At 39.2% G+C, this 21,529-nt stretch overlaps 1 protein-coding gene across 3 annotated transcripts in view; it reads right to left on the bottom strand.

Moving 5' to 3' along the window:
- The window catches only part of SPOCK1 (SPARC (osteonectin), cwcv and kazal like domains proteoglycan 1), an 809,827-nt gene that overhangs the window by 230,906 nt on the left and 557,392 nt on the right, over positions 1 to 21,529 (bottom strand). For all 3 annotated transcript variants that reach the window (XM_043984938.1, XM_043984940.1, XM_043984939.1), the window contains one exon: positions 6,529 to 6,664. In XM_043984938.1, the coding sequence (XP_043840873.1) occupies positions 6,529 to 6,664 (136 nt within the window). The remainder of the gene's footprint in view (positions 1 to 6,528; positions 6,665 to 21,529) is intronic.

Raw genomic sequence — 21,529 nt, 5'->3', positions numbered from 1 at the left:
GTGCAGTGGATAAAGCACTGGCCATGGATTCAGGAGGTCCTGAATTCAAATCTGGCCTCAGACACTTGACACTTAGTAGCTGTGTGACCCTAGGCAAGTCACTTAACCCTTATTGCCTTGCCAAAAAAAAAAAAAAAAAGATCTGGTTTCTAGGTGCAGTTTCTGTTTCTTGTCATCCAGGAATATTAATGACTATTAATAGTTTATGGTTCCTAGTTATCTTCCCTAAGCTTCTGGTGATAGTGTTGGTTGAAAATAACCCTCTGGTTACTCAGGTCTTAGTTTCTCTGTTAACTCTTCTGGCTACCATTGATCAATTCTTAGGTTATTTGTTTACCCTTTTAGCTTCCCCCATCACTCCCATTCATTCTTAAAACTCTACAGACTTCTTTCTCAGAAAATAGTGAGAGAAAAGAAAGTGGATGCACCTATTCTAGATGGCTTTCTCAAGGAGTTTAGCTACAAATGAGAGAAGTATAGAATGATAGCTATCGGGTTGGTCACCTAAAGTGAGGTTTTTCTGAGGATGAGAGAGACATGTTTGTGGTTTTAGGTAAAAAGAAAAGAGCCAGTATACAGGGAAAAATTCAAGATTAGTGAGAGAGGAAGGATGATAGAGGAAGCAGTGTACTGGAGAAGACAGGGTGGAATTGGAGGTTGGAACTACAACAAAGAACAGGGTTATGGGTTGCAAAGCAGAGGGGGAGATAGACTGACAAAGATTGTGATCAGATAAAGGAATTTCAGAGTTCTTGAACAAGGAAGTGAAACATTTGTGAATGATGACAAGATAAAAGATATGACCACATATGTTGTGGATGAGGTAGGTAGAGGAAGGAGTAGATGATCGAAAATTATGAAGTTGAGTAACTAGGAAAAATAAGGAAAGAAGTTCCCATATGTACAAAAATATTTGTAACAAGGTTTTTTTTTGTAGTGTCAAAAAACCGAAAAATAAAAGGATGTTCATCATTTGAGAATAGCTGAAGAAATTATGATATATGAATATAATAGACTGTATTGTGCCTTTGGAAGTGATAAAAAAGATGACTTCAGAGAAACCTGGGAAAATTTATATGGACTGATACAGACTGAAGTTCATACAAAAGAATAATTTACACAATAACAAAATTGCAAAAATAAATAATTTTTAGAGTTCTAACAACTCTGATCAATGCAACAACAAACCAAGACCCCAGAGGACTGATAATGAAGCATATTGCTTACTTTCTGAAAGAGAGATGAAGGAATACTAAGTGCAGATTGCAACGTATATGTTTTGGACCTGACTAATTTGGAATTTGTTGCACTTGACTATACATATTATGAATTTTGTTTTTCGGAGAGACTGAAAAAAAATCATTGTTAAATTGAAAAAAATTTAAATTTAATAAAAAATTCACCACACACCACAGTATTCTGAGATGTTGACCAATCTTTTCGGAAAGTAATTACAATGACTAGACATCTAGAAGGGGTCTTAGGAATCATTTAATCCAACCCATTCATTTTAAATATTAGGAAACTTAGGCACATAGAAGAAAAATGACCAAGGTCACACAGGAAGTCAACGGCAGCAGCAAGAATAGAATCTGACTCTCAAATCTGTGCTCTTTTTTTCTGTGTTTTGAATCAATCATAAGCATTTATAAAGCCAGGCATTCAGGAATTTAAGGACAAAAATGTATAATCCATGGGGGAATCAATAGGTACACATGTAAATGTACACAAATGTAAACAAAGTAAATATGAGATAATTTCATGGAGAAAGCAAGGAGGCATTAGTACTTAAAGGAGATCAGGAAAAAGTTTATGTGGAAGATTGGGGCAACTAGGTGGCACAGTTAATAAAGCACTTGCCCTGGAATCAGGATGACCTGAGTTCAAATCTCAGTTCAGACATTTACTAGCTATGTGACCCTGTGCAAATCACTTAACCCCAACTGCCTCCAAGGCCATCTCTAGTCATCCTGATAACATATCTTGACACTGGACCCAAGATGGCTCTAGAGGAGAGAGTAAGATTGATGAACTTGCACAGCCCTGCCTCACTTACATCCAATTCAGTGCAAGTCATGACATCACCTCCATGTCATGACCCTCTTCAAGAAGGAAGGACAAATAACAACAACCATGAAGAAGATTACACTTGAACTGGGCTTTGAAAGAAACTTCGGATTCTAAATGGTGGAGGTGAAGAAGGAGTGCATTTCAGTATGAGGGACAGCCCACAAAGGCAGAGAGACCATAGACCCAAAGAGCATTTAGAACATCTACATTGTTTTGCAAATTATAAAACTGAGGCTCAGGAAGGTTAAGGAACTTGTCCAAGGTCACATGGTTAGTGTGTATCAGAGGCAGAATTTTAACTTGTGTCTGTCTGACTCCAGAATCAGTTTCAATTTCCACTTTACCACAGAAGTGGAATGTCACATCTGAGGAACTGCAAGAAGGCCAGGGAATCATATGAAATGTTTGGAAATGTAGTCTGGACCCAAGTTTAGAAGGGTATAAATGCCAAATATTAGAATTTGATTTTGATCATAGAAGTTACAGGAATTAGATAGAGCTTATTGAGGAGCATAAGATGATCAAATCTGTGTTTTAGAAATAACACTTTTTGAGGCACCTAGATGACACAGTGGATAGAGCACCAGCCCTGGAGTCAGGAGGACCTGAGTTCAAATCCGGCCTCAGACACTTAACATTTACTGGCTGTGTGACCCTGGGCAAGTCACTTAACCCCATTTGCCTTACCAAAAGAAATAAAATAAAATAACACTTTTTAAAAAGAATCATAAAAGATCATAAGGTCATATATAGCTGAAGGAGAATTTAAAGGTAATCTCGTCTAACCCTTTCATTTTATAGATTAGGAAATCGAGGCCAGAATAGGGAAGTGAGTTGTACAAGATTCTAGCTGGTAAGTGGCAGGTCCAGAATTCAAATGTAGATCTCATTCCAAATTCAGCTCTCTCTTCATTACCACCATATCTGAGTCTTCATAGAAGCCCACTTTGAACAAGTTTCGAATTTTTCTTAAAAACTACTTGCCTAGTATTTAGCTAAGTTTAGGGAGTTCATAGACAATCCATAACAGACACAGAGAACCAGAATAATTTGCCTGTGGGCCAAGAAAGGAGAGGTTCTGAAGTCCTCTAGAAGCAACAATAGCAATAAGTGAGATAAGTGCCTTAAAATAGAAAGCTACTAGATGGTTCCAACTCGGTCCTGGTCCATTTCCTTGACTGAGGCACATTCCACACCACTTATCCAGAGAAAACTGTATGAAATTGAGAGAGGAAGCTTAATTAGTGTTCCTGAAATTTTCTTCTTTCATATAATTTTGGCTGATGGGCAGTGATAACTGTGGTAGCCAGGTGAAATCATCCTAGGGGGCTACTACATAATTACTCTGTTGTCTTGGAGGTGTAGATAATTAACTCTACAGAGAGGGGAGCCATCTTTTTCATTGCTCAGTTGAGCCCTGGAAGCATAACAAGACTTTTGATAAAACTCAAGGCCAAGTCACACCCCTCCATTTTATGGAACTGTTCTTTTGTCAGATATATGTGAAAATCAAGAGTAGCAAAGTGATAACTGAAGGGAACAGAAAATATATGATCTATGCAACATGAAATCAATAATTAGAGGATGCAGTCACAGAGATAAATTACCATTTGCAGGCTAAGCTGGCAGTAAGGGCTCTCAAAAGGCCTATAGTGGCTAACCAGTGGATAGGGAGACTATAGACCAGCAGTATTTCTTTAACTTTGACATGTTGCTTGGAACATGGCAGTGGGAGAGGCTGGGAGAAGCAGGATAGGCAATTGTCATACTATCTGTCCAAAGAAGCTTGGAAAAGTTGAGTGGCAACTGGATGCTAGAAGTTTCTGGAATGGTGCAAAGGTGAAATCACCATCAGGACTTCCTCCTAGATATGAGTACCTCTGCTTATTATTTTGAGAGGTAGCACATTCAAGTTTTACTTAAGCTCAGAAAGGCTGAGTTTATTAGTTATGGTATTGGCCAGGTTCCTTAACCTCACTCAGGCTCCCAGTCTCTTCATCTATCAACTGAGTAAGAGTAAATTCTTATACTATGTATTTTAAGACTTTGTAAGATAAGTGCTTTGCAAATCTCAGAATGTTACAGAAATGTGAGTTGATATTATTACACTGAATTATGTTGCAGACCCACATGCTGGGATATCTTATCTAAAACACAAGGGCCCTTATCTACTTTTCCCTATGCAGCCCCTCAACATGCCTTATATGAAACTCTTCACACAGTGAGGATCAATATATGTGTCTGGCTATCTATCTATCTATCTATCTATCATCTATCTATCTATATCTATATATGCATACATGCACATATATTTGTATATGTGCATATGTGTGCATGTATACATATATAGAATTTCAAATTATAAATATTTAAATTTGATACCTTTTCTTTGTTTGTCTTTTACAGTGCAATACTGTATACCCCTCCACTCCTGTTGAATCATCCATTATTATTAGGAAAAACACTTAAATATAAGTGAGGAAAGAGAGCATCCATTGGACTGAAGACTCCTTGTAGGATCACTTTCCTAAACCAAACTCACTCTCACTCAACATCCATTGATTCTCTGACTTATCTCACAACCATACAGTGGCTCTCATCTGTTGTCACCAACTTTCTGACAAGGAAAGATAAAAAGAGGGAGTTCAAGAGTTTAAAAGGCTATCTATGGATCCTCCTACCTCATGCCATTCTTGACAAATTTGTAATTGTTTTTTCCTTAAAACCAAAGGTATGGTCCTATAAATGACAGCAACATCTCAAGCCCAAGGAGGGATGTCCCTTTTTTCTGTGGGTCATATTCCCACTTTCAACAGACTAGCAGCTCAGGCTGGCAAATACTGCATCCATAGCATCAGATTACCTCTTTCCCATCATGTAAATAGTTGGTAAATCCTACCCGTCCCTGAAGCCTTCCTGACTTAGTCAAAGAATTGTTCATATCCATTCATGGATTAATAACTGTGAGAAACCCCATTAAAAAATTTCTGGGACTCAGCGTTGGAGAAATATCAAAGGTCTTTATTTATACATTCGATTATGAATGGGCCAGCTCCCTAATGCAAATGGCACAAACATGGGACTGGGGAGCACTTTTATCTCTTAACCCAGCTGGCCCCTCCCTTCTTCCTCAGTTACAATCTTCACACCAAGACAGTGGCACCAAATGCTAGCCAATCGGAATGTTGTATAGTCAAAGGGGCAGCCCTCTAAACTGCTCCCCCATATGACCAGCCTTGGGTCTCTCTTATCATGTGATCCTGATTGCTGGGAAGGGGGGAGGAAAGGAGCTATTAGTAAGCACCCTTCTCCTAGCTGAAATTCACCTCCCAGACATTAATTGTTCCCCAGACAACTTCAATCACTTTTTGAGGCGGGGCCATATTTCCCCACAATAACCATGTTGTATCTTTCTGATCTGCTCCATTGAAATGTTATCCTCCCTTTGTCACCTGCCCATCAAAGGCACTTGTGCTTTGGCCTAAGTGATGTAACATTCTCATATGGCCTATATATGTGGCTGTCCTGTTCAGGGTTATACACATGTTTGTCTGTCACACACAGATAAAATTCAAGGATAGCAAAGATGGAGTCTGTATATACATGTGTGTATGCATACATGCATGTGTGTGTGTGTGTGTATAGAGGTTCTTTTAGTTCAGTCCAAGTGTTGTGAAGAATTTTAAAGGATACTTACTGATGATAACAATGATGGTATGAAAAAATAATTATTAATAATGGATTTCTTTGGGGACCCAGAGAAAAGTTTCTCAGTCCTTTCCCCACCCCCCCACCCCCACCACCACCACTACCACCACTCCAGAAAATCCAGATCTCTTTGATCTAGGACAAACCCAAGGGAACAAAAGAAATGGAGAGAGACTCTTTCATCTAACTCTGTGAAGGATTGATGGGATCAAACCACACCCTAGATAATGGACTTTGCCTGGAGCAACTTCAGTGAAGGTCTTTTGCATACTCTTCCCTGACATCATCTATAGAGTTCATTTTAATGTAGACCACCTCCAAATCACGTCAACCAATGGAACAGAAAAATGCTTGTCAATTAATTATCTTTGATCAACATATGACCCACCTCTATTGAAAGAGGATAAAAACCCTGGGAAGAGGCCAGGAGTTCTCTGGCTCCCTCTTTTAAAACACCTTAGGTCTTCTAGGTCTCAGGAACTCTCTTAAGTTTCCTTGAGACCATGTGTTGTCTCTCTGAGAGATAGCATGGATATTTGGGGGCTTTTCTCCTGCTTGCACTAACTGGCTTGCTGAAGCTTTCTCCCTGCATTCTTCACCATGCAGCCTGAGACTATGAGAAGTTAGGGAGACAAATTATCAATCCTTTGCTGGTATTATATTAATAAAATAATAATATGCTCACCACCAAAACTGATAGTGTATAGTAATTATTTTAAAAAAACACAGTGGAGAACAAAGAACATTTACCTTGGAGGTGTAGGTGTGGCCATCAGAGCCACAGACAAGACTGTTGTGTGCTGAAGCTGTGCATGGCTTGCACTTGACTATATTTGAAGGTCCAGTCCAGTGTTTGTGGGCCACATTCCCCTTCTTTTGCCTAAGACTATGAAACAGAGAGACACACACACAAAAGAGAGAAGAAAAAAACAATTAGCTTAAAACACAGTTTAAGGTCTTTTATTTGATGAATTGTTGGGAAAGAGGACACAATAAGGCCTAGACCCCAACTTTTTTTTTGGGGGGGGGGCAATGAGGGTTAAGTGACTTGCCCAGGGTCACATAGCTAGTTAGTGTCAAGTGTCTGAGGCCTGATTTGAACTCAGGTCCTCCTGAATCCAGAGCCAGTGCTTTATCCACTGAGCCACCTAGTTGCCCCCAATTTTTTGTTTTTAATCAAACAAATCCCTACCCCTCATCTGCTTTCAGATACTCTTTCTGTCACCCAAGGGGAAGTCAAGGCAGAGCAGATCTGGATTATAGCACCTGTAGTAAACCAGATTACCAAATTGTAATTCCAGTGAATCAACAGAGTCATGGAAGGGGGCAGTCACTTGACCATCTGATCTGTTTGCAGTCCCAAAGACAGCTTCTGGGAGGGCCCACATTTCTACTATCTCACAGGGAAAGGAGAGATGTTAGACACTACAAGTATTAATGATCCAGAAAAAATAATTAAATCAAGAGCCTGTTGGCCACTGAATAATTATTAATCTCAATTAATTAAGCTTCATCAAGATAGGGGGACATCCTTTTATTTTATTTTATTTTGCAAACATAATCAATCAATAGGAATTCATTAAGAACCTATGTGCCAGGGGATAGCTAGGTGGCACGGTGGATAAAGTACTGGCCCTGGATTCAGGAGGACCTGAGTTCAAATCCGGCTTCAGATATTTGACACATTTGTGTGACCCTGGACAAGTCACTTAAGCCCCATTGCCCCGCAAAAAAAAAAAAAAAGAAGAAGAAGAAGAAGAAGAAGAACCTATGTGCCAGTCACTGTGCTAGGTGCTAGGAATACAAATATCATAAATGAAATAGTACTTGCACAAGATGGTTATGTTCTTGGGTGGGGAAGGTGTGAGGAGGAGACAAATAGTATCTATCATGTATAGATACAATTAAGATTTTCAAAACACTTTCCATTTGATCCTCATAACTCTCTAAGACAGATGCTGTTACTTCCATTTTCTAGGTGAGGAAACCAAGTCTCAGAGCAGTTGGACAGCATTATACAGCAAGTAAGCATCAGGGCAGGATTCAAACTCAGTTCATTCTAACTCCAATTCCAGAGGTGTTTCCATTATATCACCATATGTTCAACTTAAGACTGAGAGATCACAGGATTAATGAGGGGTTAAGACTGGGTGACCTTTGAGGTCCTTTCGAGCTCTAAATCTGTGAGACCTAAGAAATCATCTCATGCGATCCGTTCATTTTACAGATGCAGAAGCTAAAGGTCTGAAAGATTATGTGTTTTGCTCATGGTGACCTAGAAAATTGCCAAGTTAGGATTTCCAACCTAGGCCGTATAACTTCAAATCCAGCCTTCCTCCCACCATATCACACAAAGGCTGAGGCGCACATTGGATAAATGTTCCACTTCTAAAGCTGAGGAAACTGATAAGCGGTGCTCTTTCTCTGTCCTCTCTGAGGTCTGTCCTCTAAGCTCAGCACAAAGCCTATCTCAGAATGGTGTAGATAGAAATGCATTCCTAAATACAACTGAATGACTTTATCACAGCTGTAGAAAAGTATCTCTGGATACATTTTTAAAGCAATTTCATTCCAGCTTGCAATTTGCCAAGCGATAAAGACTCCGAGGTAATGTCACTTTCAACTGTTAAAATAATCAAAATTCTATTCTTTCATTTCAGCTCAAGTTTTCTCCAATTCTAACCTTTGTCATAATGATGTATAGTGCTATTAGGATGGCTTGTGTCCACAGAAGGAACCCCATCACAGTATCACAAGCCAGTAAAATGAAAGCCTGTGGTCAAAGCTGTCATTTCTCTCTTATCAGGCAGCCACTCTCCCAACAAACCACATTTAGTAACTGGCTTAGCTTTCAAAGTGAATTCAGCTCTAAGGATAAATATTACTGGGCCAATCATAAATCCCACTGAGAGAGCCCTCATTGAGGTTTGCTCACATGAAATGATTCTACAGGAGAGACACCTACTCCAATACATGGGGTAGTATGGAGCTACAAATTCCCAATAGCACCTGAGAAAATTATCTTGACCTTAATATGTTTTTGTTTTGCTTCCCTCTGGCACCTGGAACAGGCTTCCGTACCTAGTAGACATTTAAAATAATTGTCTATTGAATTGCAGTGAATCTGCCTACTCAACCATCCTTGGTAAAGTCATAAATTATCAAATGGCATCTAGCTACCTACTACCTATTTGGAAAGGAGAAAAGGACTTTACACTACACCTTTCCATCAGTAGCTAAAGCCAAGAAGGTGGTCTCTAAAGAGAAAAAGCAATTGGACTTCAAAAAAACAGCTTTCTTCTTATTAACAGGACAGGCCTCTTTTAATTAAAAACTGTTTTGTCCTTAGGGAGCTGGAGGGAAACTCTTCAGGCCTGGACCAAATTAGCCAAAATGATAGAAGAGGAAAGTGACAAATGTTAGAGAGGATGTGGAAAAAATGGGATACTAATTCATTGTTTGTGGAAATGTAAAATGATCCAATCATTTTGAAGAGCAATCTGGAATTATGCCTGAAGGATCATTAAACTATTTATGTAACCTTTGGACATAATAAGAGAATATTATGTATAGTAACAGCAGTATTGTTTTAAGAATGACTTTGAGGCAATAAGTTATTTTGTCTATTATAAATACATAAATTAACCACAAAAGACATATGAAGAAAGAAACTATCTACATCCAAAGAACTGATAGGTAGAAGTATGTATAGAATAATTTTACATATGTATCTAACAGTAGCCACCTCTGGGGCATGAGAGAGAAGGGGAAAAAAAGAAAAATTTACATGATAATTTTGTTGTATATTTGAAAGGAGTAGCAAGTTGTGCATAATAGATATGGAGTTTCATGTACAATCATTTTTTAAATTGAACTGTTATGGAAATGCCTGTTTCATTCCATAAATTAAAAATTAAAAACAATTTTTAATAGTTTAGAGTGCTAAGACATTGCCTTTTTCCCTAAATTGGGAACACCAAGAAGCTGGCATGGGCACTAGCATTTGACCAGGTTTGACTGGAAGTAGTGAGCAGAGGTTCAAGATACTGCAACTCTTCTGAACTCTCTTCCTCACGACCTTGCTCTTTTTGGTTATGCAGAAAAAATAGATGTTTATTGTCTCTGTTTTCTTAATACTTCTCTTCTCTGTCTGGAAAACAAGAAAGCAGAGGGTTTGGTGCTCTGGTCTTTCTTTCTTGCCACATTTTCCCTAAGAGGTTGGCACAGTACAGGGAATTAACACTCCTTTTTGGGCAGTGGTAGATGTAAAGCTGCTCTTGTAGAAATAAGAAGAATAACATCAGTCTTTTCTCTCCTTTTTTATCTCCCTGGGAAAAATCTGAAACCATCCAGTGGTCTTAGTCAAGGTATGCCCAAAAAGGTCAAAGATGGATCTTCATTGTCAACCTTCTTTAAATAAAAATGTTGTCTTATATTTTTAAGATTGTTATGGATGACAATATATACCCTTTACACTTCTTCCTCTGCATGTGTGACTGGAAAAGGAGGTAAGCTTGTCCTGTTGCAAGAGTGAAGGATAATCAATGCACAGCTTGTATGATCCCCTGACATATACAGTATTATTTATTTTTTATTTTTTGGCAGGGCAATGAGGGTTAAGTGATTTGCCTAGGTTCACACAGCTAGTGTCAAGTGTCTGAGGCCATATTTGAACTCAGGTCCTTCTGAATCCAGGACCATGGCTTTATCCACTGTGCCACCTAGCTGCCCCTACATGTATAGTATTAAGAAAAAAAAATACTTAGGAAAAGATGAATGGACTCTGGCAGACGTATACAAGCCTATGACCACAAGTTACATTGAATAAAAAAGCATAGATGGTTGTGTATCCACATCAAAGAGATAACAAACACAACAGAATATTTTAAAATATTGTTAAAGATTTTATTTTCAAAATATAGAAATCACTTTTGGGTTTAGGGGCCAGATATTTCTGTTAGTAGGCTGTGTGTTTGGTAGTCCTCGTGAAATACTTTTCTAGAGCAAAATTGTATGTTTACTTAATAGGCCCCCATCCAGAAGCTCTTCTATTTACTATAACGACCAGGGACCCTCAATAAGTTTGGGGTGCAGTAGGCGCCTAACTTCTACTCCCTTGACAACAAAAATGGTTTCTATTTAGACTCAGTAAACAAAATGTCTGGTGGTTATTATGAAGATACTAATCACAAGCAAAGTACAAATATGGCTGAGCTGAAGGGATGGTTCAACCTTCTTTTCTGTATTTGAATGATTCCACCCTGTTATAGATGAAATACTTTTTGTCCACCCTCCTCTTTCACTTAGGATTCTAGGTATCAGACTATCCCAGGGACCATTCAAGACTACATTTTTAAAGTGAGGAAATGAACCAAAAGGGATAGGTGGGAGAACCAACAGCCAGTCTCTGATTTAGTTCTTCCTCATCTTAACTTCATCTCTGTGATGAGCATATGATAAAATGCCAGAAGTTACTCTTCTGCAATGATACTAATTCCCTGGCTTAGTGGTAATTTGCCTGTCAACATAGAAGGATTGCAGTTCCTGGTGATATAAAAATTGCCCATTTGAGCATTATTTCTGAGTCTTTTGAAAAACTAGAGTTGAAAATATCACCCACTACTATAAGATAAAAGGATTTAAAACCGGAAGGCACCTGAGAAATCATCCAGTTCAATCCCTTCACTTTCTCATTGAAGAAGGTGGGGTCCAGAGAAATGAGCAATTATTCACAACGTTACATTGTTATGATCTCCATTTTATGGATGATGTTCAGGACGGTTAAGTGACCTGCCCAGGGTTTGGAATGCTCCTAAGTCTCAGGAGCATTCCAAACAATGTGGCTACTTATAGCTCCAAATCGGCTTGCCACACTCCACACACACACACCAACCGCATCTCCATGTTTTTCCAGCAAGCAACAGGCAGCTGCCTGAGGCCCTGGGACAACTCCACCCAAAGCCAAACCCCTATGGACAATGGTAACCAACCTCAACTCATTCTCAACAACTAACATACTTATACTCCATCATACCCACCCCATCCCAGTTACTCTGAAAACTCAGATGTAATTGCTGGATTCCATTTTCTACTTCCTACTGACCCCTTTCTTATTCCTACCCCCTTTCTAGCCCTCCCCCACTATCCTCACCACCTCCACCCTCACCAACTACTCTAAAGATTCTCAACCCTTCTACTATGCTCTCTGGAATACCTGCTCCATAGGTAACAAGTTGAATTTCATCTTAAATATTCTCTATTCTGACTCCCTCCAATTTCTTGAAATCATTGACCTGGCTCCTTCCTAATGACACAGTTTCCCTGGTTACACTTTTGAGTACTGGTTGAACTTTTACTCATACTCTTGAATTATTGGTCAAGGTTGTGGAGTTGTAATGCTCCTTGTTCTTTTTTTCTACTTCTAGCCTCTCCCTCTCCCACCATCAATCAGTAACCTCTTCTCATCTGAAGTTCATTCAATCCATATTTATTACCAAATCAAAATTCTGGTAGCTATAGACCTGCAGGACATCCTCTTTTCTTCTTCAAAGCATTCAGTCCCTGGTTCACAGTCTTTCTCTCCTCCCCAACTCTTGCTTTCATACTAGAGGACCTCAACATACATATTGATACTCCCTCAAATACCCTAACCTCCCAATTTCTTGGCTTACTCTTTTCCCATGACCATTTCCACCTCATTACAGTTACAGAGAGAGATAGTCATTGATCTTTCCATCAATCATAAGTGTTCAATATCCATGTTAATGAAATCTGAAATTACTTTATGTGATCACAATTTTTGGTCATTCCATCTCTCCCTCTCCCTCAAAATTCTAAACTCTGTTCTTTGACCCCATGCTGATTTTCAATCCCTCCACCCCTCAGCTCTTTCTCACTGTCTATACACTCTTCACTTCCCCTTCTTGACCTCTTGGTGAACTACTTCAACTTTATATTGTCCTCTTCTCTCTAGTTCTTCGTCCTTTTATCCTATTGAAGATATTTCCCTTCCAAACCCAGTTCTGCTTTAAAGAAAAACATTCCCAGCACTGGCTTCCTTCACTCTCATTCACATGCTGTTGAATGACCCTGGGAGAAAACTAACAAAATGGTGCTAATTGTGTCCACTACAAGTTTATGTTTCATAATCTCAACTGGGCACACACTGGAATAGAAATCCTTTTAAATCTCCCTAATTGTGTCTCCCACTCACAGCATCAGTTTTTCCAAAACTTTTAATCCCTCCTCAAACCTCCCACAGCTCCCTCTACCATGACCCTCTCAGCTAAGAACCTTGCCTTATATTTTCCTGAAAAAATGTAGGCCAATCACCTAGATCCACCTCTTTCTCACATTATTCAAATGTCTTCACCCACTATCTCCTCCTTCATTTCTGTCTCACATGAAGAGGTGGTCCTTCTCCTTGTCAAGACAACATTGCCCAGGCAGCTAGGAGGTGCAGCGGATGAAGCACTGGCCCTGGATTCAGGAGGACCTGAGTTCAAATCCAGCCTCACACACTTGACACTTACTAGCTGTGTGACCCTGGGCAAGTCACTTAACCCTCATTGCCCTGTGCCAAAAACAAACAAACAAACAAAAACCATTCCCCTGTCATGCACAAATGATCTCATACACATATTTTCCTCATCCTGGAAAAACCTTTTGATCTGTCTGTCCCACTTACTAGCTACCATCCTTTATCTCCTCTCTTTTGTGGCTAAACACCTTTAGAAGAGCATCTATGATTGGTGCCTTCATTTCCTTTCCTCTGTCTTTGTAACTCTTTTGCAGTCCAGCTTCTGACCTCATCATTCAACTGAAACTGCTCTCTCCAAAGTTCCGAATGATCTCTTCACTGCCAGATCTAATGGTCTTTTCTCAATCCTAATCCTTCTTGACCTCTGCAGTCTTTGACATTGTCAACCACCCTCTTTACTCTAAGTTTTTCTGATTTTATACTCACCTCTGCCTCTTCTTATCTGACTGTTCCTTCTCTGTCTTCTTTCATTGGTCTTCATCCAAGTTGTTCCCACTAATTATGAGGGCCCCCTGATGTTCCGATATGGACTCTCTTCTTTTCTCCTTCTATATTATTTCATTTGGTAATTTCATGAGCTCCCCTGGATTCAATAATCTCTATGCAAGAAACTCTCAGATCTACCTTTCCAGCCCAGACCTAATACCAGATATTGCATTCAAACAAAGAATTGGGGGCTGTGAAAAGGAAAGACCCTTCAGCCTTTGGAAGCTGCATGACTGTGCATGGTCCTCAATTTCCTCATATATACGAGGGCCTCATATAAATGGGGGCTGTATTACTAGCACCACCTCCCTCACAGGTTTAATTTAATTAATTAATTTATTTTTTTTGGTAAGACCAATGCTTTGTAAATCCCAAAATGTTTTATTAATGTGAGTTTCTATTATAAGCAAGTAATCTAAATAAGCCATAGAGGGCTTTTTTCTTTCTTTCTTCCTTCCTTCTTTCCTTCCTTCCTTCCTTCCTTCCTTCCTTCCTTCCTTCCTTCCTTCCTTCCTTCCTTCCTTCCTTCCTTCCCTTTTTTTTTTTGGTGAGGCAATTGGGGTTAAGTGACTTGTCCAGGGTCACACAGCTAGTAAGTGTCAAGTGTCTGAGGCCGGATTTGAACTCAGATCCTCCTGAATCCAGGGCTGGTGCTCTATCCACTGCGCCACCTAGTGGACCCAAGAGGACTTTTTTCTATACTTGCTAGGCTGATTTTAGCTGGCACCTAGCTACCCTATTAGTATTACCTAAACTCAAGGGAAATTGAAGATGGAAGCATTTCTGATTCAGGGCAAGGGGGCCGTTAGAAGAGCTATGTGAAATCCCTTCCTAAACTTTAAACTACATGTGAGCAGAAGCCTTGTTCCCTTAATCTTTGTATTTCCCTAGTAGATCTGTCTCTAATCATTGAGAAAAAGAGCTAGATGCACTTTTAAAGATTATTGGCTCCAACATCTTAATTTTACAAATGGGGAAATTGAGGACCAGGGAGAAGGGACTTGTGTAAGGTCATCCTCAAGTTCCTGAAAATTAAAAGCTTTATTGGGGACATTATCCTGGTTTTCAGGGTCCTTCATAAGGAAGTTAACCTCTCCAGCCTAAGCTAGGTGGCAAAGCTTAGATATGGTACCCATGCACCTCATTGGCTTGACAGGAAGATTGTATGAATGCAATCTCCCCCAGGGAGGCCTGAGGCAGCTGTCTGTTCTCTTTCGGTCTCTGTTTGTTTAATGAATCACTGTTTGCATTATCTCTTATTGCATAGACTTTAGGGTCCTCTGGGATTTCATCAAAGCCATTTTTGCTCATGCATGCTGTTTTCAAGAGTACAGAAAAACTGACTGTGGCCAGTGGGATGCTATTTAATGGATGAGAAGGCTGCCACCATGGGGTTAATCTCAGCTAGCATGATTCTTTCAGTGGAACACAGCACATTTATCATCGTTCTCATACCAGATTGTCTGACATTTATAATGAGTCAGCAAACGCAGGCAGACATTCCGGGCTCCTGGCATCTACTCTCCTGGGTCTGTCCCTAGTAAGCTTGCCACCACAGAAATTCTTAATAGAAACTCCCAAGCAAAGTATGTTAATAAAAGTCCCCAAACAGGATAAATAGTATCACTTGGGAAGAGTTAAACAAGTGTAATGATGCTCTATTATACAGCTACCCAAAAAAGTTTAAACACAAGCCAGGGAAGTGTGAAAGCAACCCTCCTCTCTGGAGAACAAACTGAACCAAGGTATTAGCTCATTATGTGACCCGGGTCACGCTGAAAGGCAGTGTGGGCCATGGGAAAAGATTGGGAGAGGCAACACAGCAGAGTAGAAAAGCTCCAGCTTTGAAGAAAGATGATTTGGCTCAAATCTTGCCTCTGTCATTTGTTACCTGTGGGACCTTGGGCACATTACTTAAACTCTCTGGGCCTCAGTTTCTTCATTGGTAAAATAAGGGAATTAAACCAAATGGCTTCTAACTTTCCTGCCAGGTCTAAATCTATGATCCTCTAATGGTAGGATAATCAGGAGAGACCTCTATTCAAATTTAACTTCAGATTTTTCAACCAAACAATTGATAGGAATTTATTAACCAGCTACTATATGCCAGTCATGGTCCTTGGAGCTGGGAATACAAAGGCAAAATTAAATAGCTTTTGCCACAGTGATTTTATCTTTGCCTTTCCTATTGTTTTATGCAGACAGAGGAAACTGCCTTCTGGTGTTCAATGTTTCAGCCAACCTGATTACTATCTTTTCTCATTTTCTCCATTTCCCATATATTTGCTTTTTCTCATATTGTCCTCCATCCCTGGTTTGGACTCCCCTAGCCCAATGCCATCTGTTAAAATCAGTGACCCTACACGGCCCAGAATGCATGCCACCTTCTCCATGAAGCTATTCCTGACTGCCTCCTACCTCTTCACGTTACATTTCTCATAGCACTTTGTCTCCTCATCCCCAACACACACACACACACACACACACACACACACACGCAGCACACACTACAATGTTAGCTCCTTAAAATCAGGGTGTGTGTCTTATTTATCTTAGTTTGATGTTACTGACATAGAGACTTACATATTGTAGGCCCTTAAAATATTTGTTGAACTATTGTTAAATTGTGTAAAGGTGGAGATTGAATCAATCAATCATATGACCTCACTTAAAGGAACTACCTTGATCTAGTGAGAATACTTGATCAATACTTTGATCAATCAAAGCTATTAAACTTGGGGGGAGGGGAGGTAGTTTAAATTGATTTGAAAGGAGTGAAAGCCATAGATGAAATGAAATTATACTATAAATATATTGGGATAAATTGAAAAGATTCAGTCATGCTCTGTGTGACTTATATAAAGCAACAAGCCACTTCAGAACCCCTAATTTGAAAGGTACAAGCACAAGCCCAAGCAATCTGGCCAAGCTTCTGAGAGATCATCATTTGGGAACATTTTTCTCTTCCCTCCTTGAGGATCTTGTGAACTTTGAAAAACATAAGATTTTGGATTTCATATGGACATTCTCACCCTGTCCCCAGGACAGTAGTGGTTAATGGTAGTATCTGCATCAAGAGCCTATGACAAAATAGACACCTTGAAAAAAAAATAGAAGAGAAAATACCCCGCAATACCTCTGGGTTACCCTAAGTGGCAGCTGCACTTTTTTTCCTCCAGATTCTTGTGGGTAACCAGAAGTATTATGAGAATAGTCCCAGAGCATGTGCTATAATTGAATTGAATTGTACTGAATTCATTGACTTTATCTCCCACATAAGAATGAAGGGTAAAGGGGACTATTTCTTTAGGATATGTGAACAAAGCAGGCAATGAGTGGAAGGGGGAAGTCACTGGGAAATATGTTATGGTTCAAAATGAGAAAGATTTTTAAAAACTTGGAGAACTCCAAAAATGGAAGGCACTACCTCATAAATCAGTGAGCTTCCCATCACTCAAAGTGTGTTCAAGGTAGAGGACCACCTGACAAACATGGTGTTGAAGAGCTGCCAGTAAAGGTAAGAAAACTGCCCTCTGAAGTACTTTACAACTATAAAATTATATAATTATATGATTCAAAGGAATCTCTCATCTCTCCATTAAGAAACTTAGCAGACCATAAAGGTTCCAGGAAGGATTTTTGAGGCAATAAATGTTAACTCTTTATGAAAACTACTTTCATAAATTCCACAAGGAAAATGTTAAAGAGATATGGTATAAGCTAGTTTTGGGGCTGAGAAAATAGGGGAGATAGAATTCATTGTTGTCGAGGTTAATGAAGAAAGGGCTATTTGCACTTAAGAACACAATGACAAAAGTAGCAACAAACATTTATCTAACTAGAGAAAGCCCAGTGGTATTAGAAAGAATCTGCTGAGGGCACAGAGGATTTTTAGCTTAGGGAAGAGAATTCGGGATTCATATCATAGCTAACTGGAAGGATCTGAAGAGTTATCAGGTGTCAGCTATAAGGCTAAAAGGGCTTAAAACTTGTGATTTGTCCCAGGGAGCCAAAGTAGGAGCCAAGGCTGGAGGTGGCTAAAAGGTAAAATTAAGATGGAATTGAGGAAAGATTTCCCAATAAAAACTGTCCAAAAGTAGAATAGGTTTTTAAAGGTCTTCAACCAAAGCTAGGTTATGACTTGTCAGGGATATTGTGGAGGGGGCTTTTGGTCTGATATAAATTGGAGTAGATAACCTCTGAGGTTATTTCCCAACTCTACAGTTTTATTATTCTATGTCAGACCAAAAAAACAAAAACAAAACATGATAAAATCTCAGAGCTTATAATATAATGGGCAAAACATGTGCATAGATACACACTGAAGAAAATTAACATTGTGCTATATTATTTAATAACCAATAATTGTCTGCGATCCATCCTTTTCCTCATTTTGACAGACCCCACTTCTAAAGGGCAGAAAGTTTCTGAAGGGCATGATCAAGTAGAGTGATAATTCCCAGCCCCCAAGGCATCTGCTCATTAAGCAGCTTAGGGGAGTGGGAGTCCTTGAGCTAGGCCTTCCGCAGGGTGCACGTCTCTTGTCCTTGTTTTTCCTTTATCAAAGTTGGTGGTGACCTACTCAACAAGAGGGAGATCCCTAATTGGGGTGGTTTTGTTCTTCTTGCTAGATTGCTAGATGCAACTGGATCTCATAGAGAAACTAGCATTCTTTAAGTGTCAAGGAGGGGCATAATCGGCCCCATCTGAGGCCAGCCCACTTTACCTTTTGTTCTTGTTCAGTACAACATTTGGGGTTTTCTTGGTAAAGATACTGTAGTGGTTTGCCATTTCCTTCTCTAGCTCCAAGACAAAGAACTGAAGCAAAGAGTGTTACATGAGTTTCCCAAGGTCACACACCTAATAAATGTCTAAGGCCAAACTTGAAAAATGGGGAGGAGCTGAGAACTATTAACTCACCTCCTAAAAAGCCCATCAGCCCTCACTCCTAGTCTTTTGGCACAAATGGAAGTGGGCCAGAGACCCTTTTGTGAATAGATTCAGCTACCTATTAATAAACTGTTATCTCAAGACAACATAGCATAAGCTAGGGTATGATGGGGGAAAAGGAGAGGAGAGTGAAGGAGTAAGCATTTTCATTTGAAAGGCAAGGATCAAAAAAGGCTTCAAGGAGGAAGTGGCACATGAGACCAGCCTTGGAGGAAAAGAAGTATACCAACATATAAAGATGGGGAAAGAGAGCACTTTGGGCATGATAATTTTCCTCCTATCTTAACACCTTAGAAACAGAACCAATTTACCTTGTGGTATTTTACCTTATAGTACTCAATATATGTATGCTACATGAAGAATTAATATGTTCATAAATTAGACAAAAGAAACAGAAAAAGACAAAACTAGCTTTTGCTCAAGGGGTTTCATAGGTTGCACTGTGTCTCCTTATCCTTCCCCAGTGACCCATCACTTTGAAGCACAACCTTTGCATCTATAGTGGCTGCAAATTCCATTAGCCTCTGGAAGCATTAAGGGTATCATAGAAGTGAAATCAGCCTCCTCCAGGCTACTCCCCTGTTATTCAATAAATGGACCTGGATTATAAACCCAGAGAAACATGTCATTAATTATGGAAAGGCCCTTGGAGAACATAAAGTTTAACCCCCTATTTTTACAGAGGAGGAAACTAAGTCCAAGAGAGGTTAATCATTTGTCAAAAGTCACGAGTAATAGAAAAGAATCCTGTCAATCAGAGCTACAAGCCAATTAGCTTGGAGATCTGTGTTTGTGTGTGTGGATGGACCTGTTTCCTGTTGGAGAAGAGGTTTCTGGGAGGAGGAAGGATCGAGCAAGCTCTCTTTCACCCATGAACTCGGTTTGATTGGAGCTGAGATGCTGGCTCTCTAAGGTAGATGGATGAAGGAATCTTGGCCTCTTTCTCTCTCCTCACCAAATTCTTATGCTCCTTAATAAATACTAAAAGTCTAAACTCTTGCTAAAGCTTATGATTTATGGGGACCACTGAATAGAATTTTAGACAGTATAGCTAGAATTCTAGCCACCATACAGATAGCAACATAATATATTGATGGCAACCATAAAGAGATATGATGAACCCTGTGATCTTCTAATCTTCCAGTTGGGTAAGAATTTTCCCTGATTTCCCATGTGCTTGTCTCTTTAAGTTTTAAATTGGCCATTAAGTATATACTTTAACTCTTAAGTACTTTTAGTTTCCTACTCCTCCCATGGCCATGCCCCTTGATCCTGCCAGGGAGGTCAAGAGATCTAATCCACCTTCCTCAGGTTCTGAGCTTGAGCATTCACAGCCTTCTCTACAAGTGCTCAAAGCTTCTACTTAGTTGCTGGAGCAGCCAGCCACTGCCCCCATGCAAACAGCCTCAGCCCAACTCCAGCCAAGCTGTGGTTCTGATTCAACCTGCTGTAATTCTTCCAAACCAACCTTGAAAAACCCTTTAAATTCCAGATATGCTCATTTTGTTCATAATCATTTTGTTAATCTGCTTTTGTCTTTAATTAGTAACCTTATGAAGCATTTGTTTTATGAAAGAACCAACAAAGAAAATAAAGGGATTAAAGACAAAGAAGAGAAACTTAAGCTGAATAAAAATAACAATCATCATCATATTTCAAGAATACATATTTTGCAGAAATGTAGAAGTAAACAGCAAGATGGGGACCTTAGATATCAGAATCAAAAATGTTCTAAATTTACTTAGAGAAATAATGTCAGTTCAGAGGTTACATAGGATTAACATGCTATTACATCTACATTTTGAAATTACTATTATGTGTTTATTTTCATAGAGATTTTCATGTTTTTAAGATTGTGTTTTATACTTAATTAACAAAAGGGGGATATTTGTAAAAGCTTTTTATAGTCATGTGGTCAAATTTATATTTTGTAATACTCTTATTATTGTTAAGTTCATATTCATTTAGATTTCCCCAGTTTGAATTTCATCATCTTTTGGACCACCTACAACTGTAACTTCCACTTACTTTCCCTTTTTTCTTATTGCTCAGTTGTATCCTATTCTTCATGATCTCATTTGGGGATCTCTTGGCAGAGATACTGGAGTGGTTTATCATTTCTCCCTCCAGCTCATTTTACAGTTAAGAAAACTGAGGCAAACAAGGTTAAATGACTTGTCCTGGGGGTCAACCAGTGAAAATGCACAGTCAGGAGAAGAATCATTCATGTGCAGGGAGCAGCAAGTAATCCAGAGTCCCTGGATCTCAAAGTACAGGGGAGTAAGTAAGCTATAAGAAGATGGGAAAGGCAGGAAGAGGCTAGGATATGAAGGGTTTTGAAAGTCAAACAGAAGATTTTATATTCAGTCTTAGGGGCAATGGGCAGCCACTGGAGTTCATTGAATCAGGGGTCAAACCTTTGTATTAGGAAAATAAATTTAACAGCTTTGTGTGATAGACTTGATACTTCTTGGCAATGCAATGGTCCAGGATAATTCCAAAGGACTCATGATGGAAAATGCTCTCCAAATCCAGAAAAAAAGAACTGTGGAATCTAGATGCAGATTTAATACTGTTTCTGCTTTTTTTTTTTTGAGGTTTTTCCCTTTTGTTCTGATTCCTCTTTCACAGCATAAATAATGTATAAATATGTTTAATGTGATTGTACATATATAACCTATTTCAGATTGCTTGCTATCTTGGGGAAGGGGGGAGTGAGAAAATTTTAGAACTAGAAATCTTATAAAAACAAATGTTAAACTATCTCTACATGTA

This window comes from Dromiciops gliroides, chromosome 2, assembly GCF_019393635.1.
Source record: "Dromiciops gliroides isolate mDroGli1 chromosome 2, mDroGli1.pri, whole genome shotgun sequence".
NCBI lineage: Eukaryota > Metazoa > Chordata > Mammalia > Microbiotheria > Microbiotheriidae > Dromiciops > Dromiciops gliroides.
This window is presented reverse-complemented; position numbering and strand designations above follow the sequence as displayed.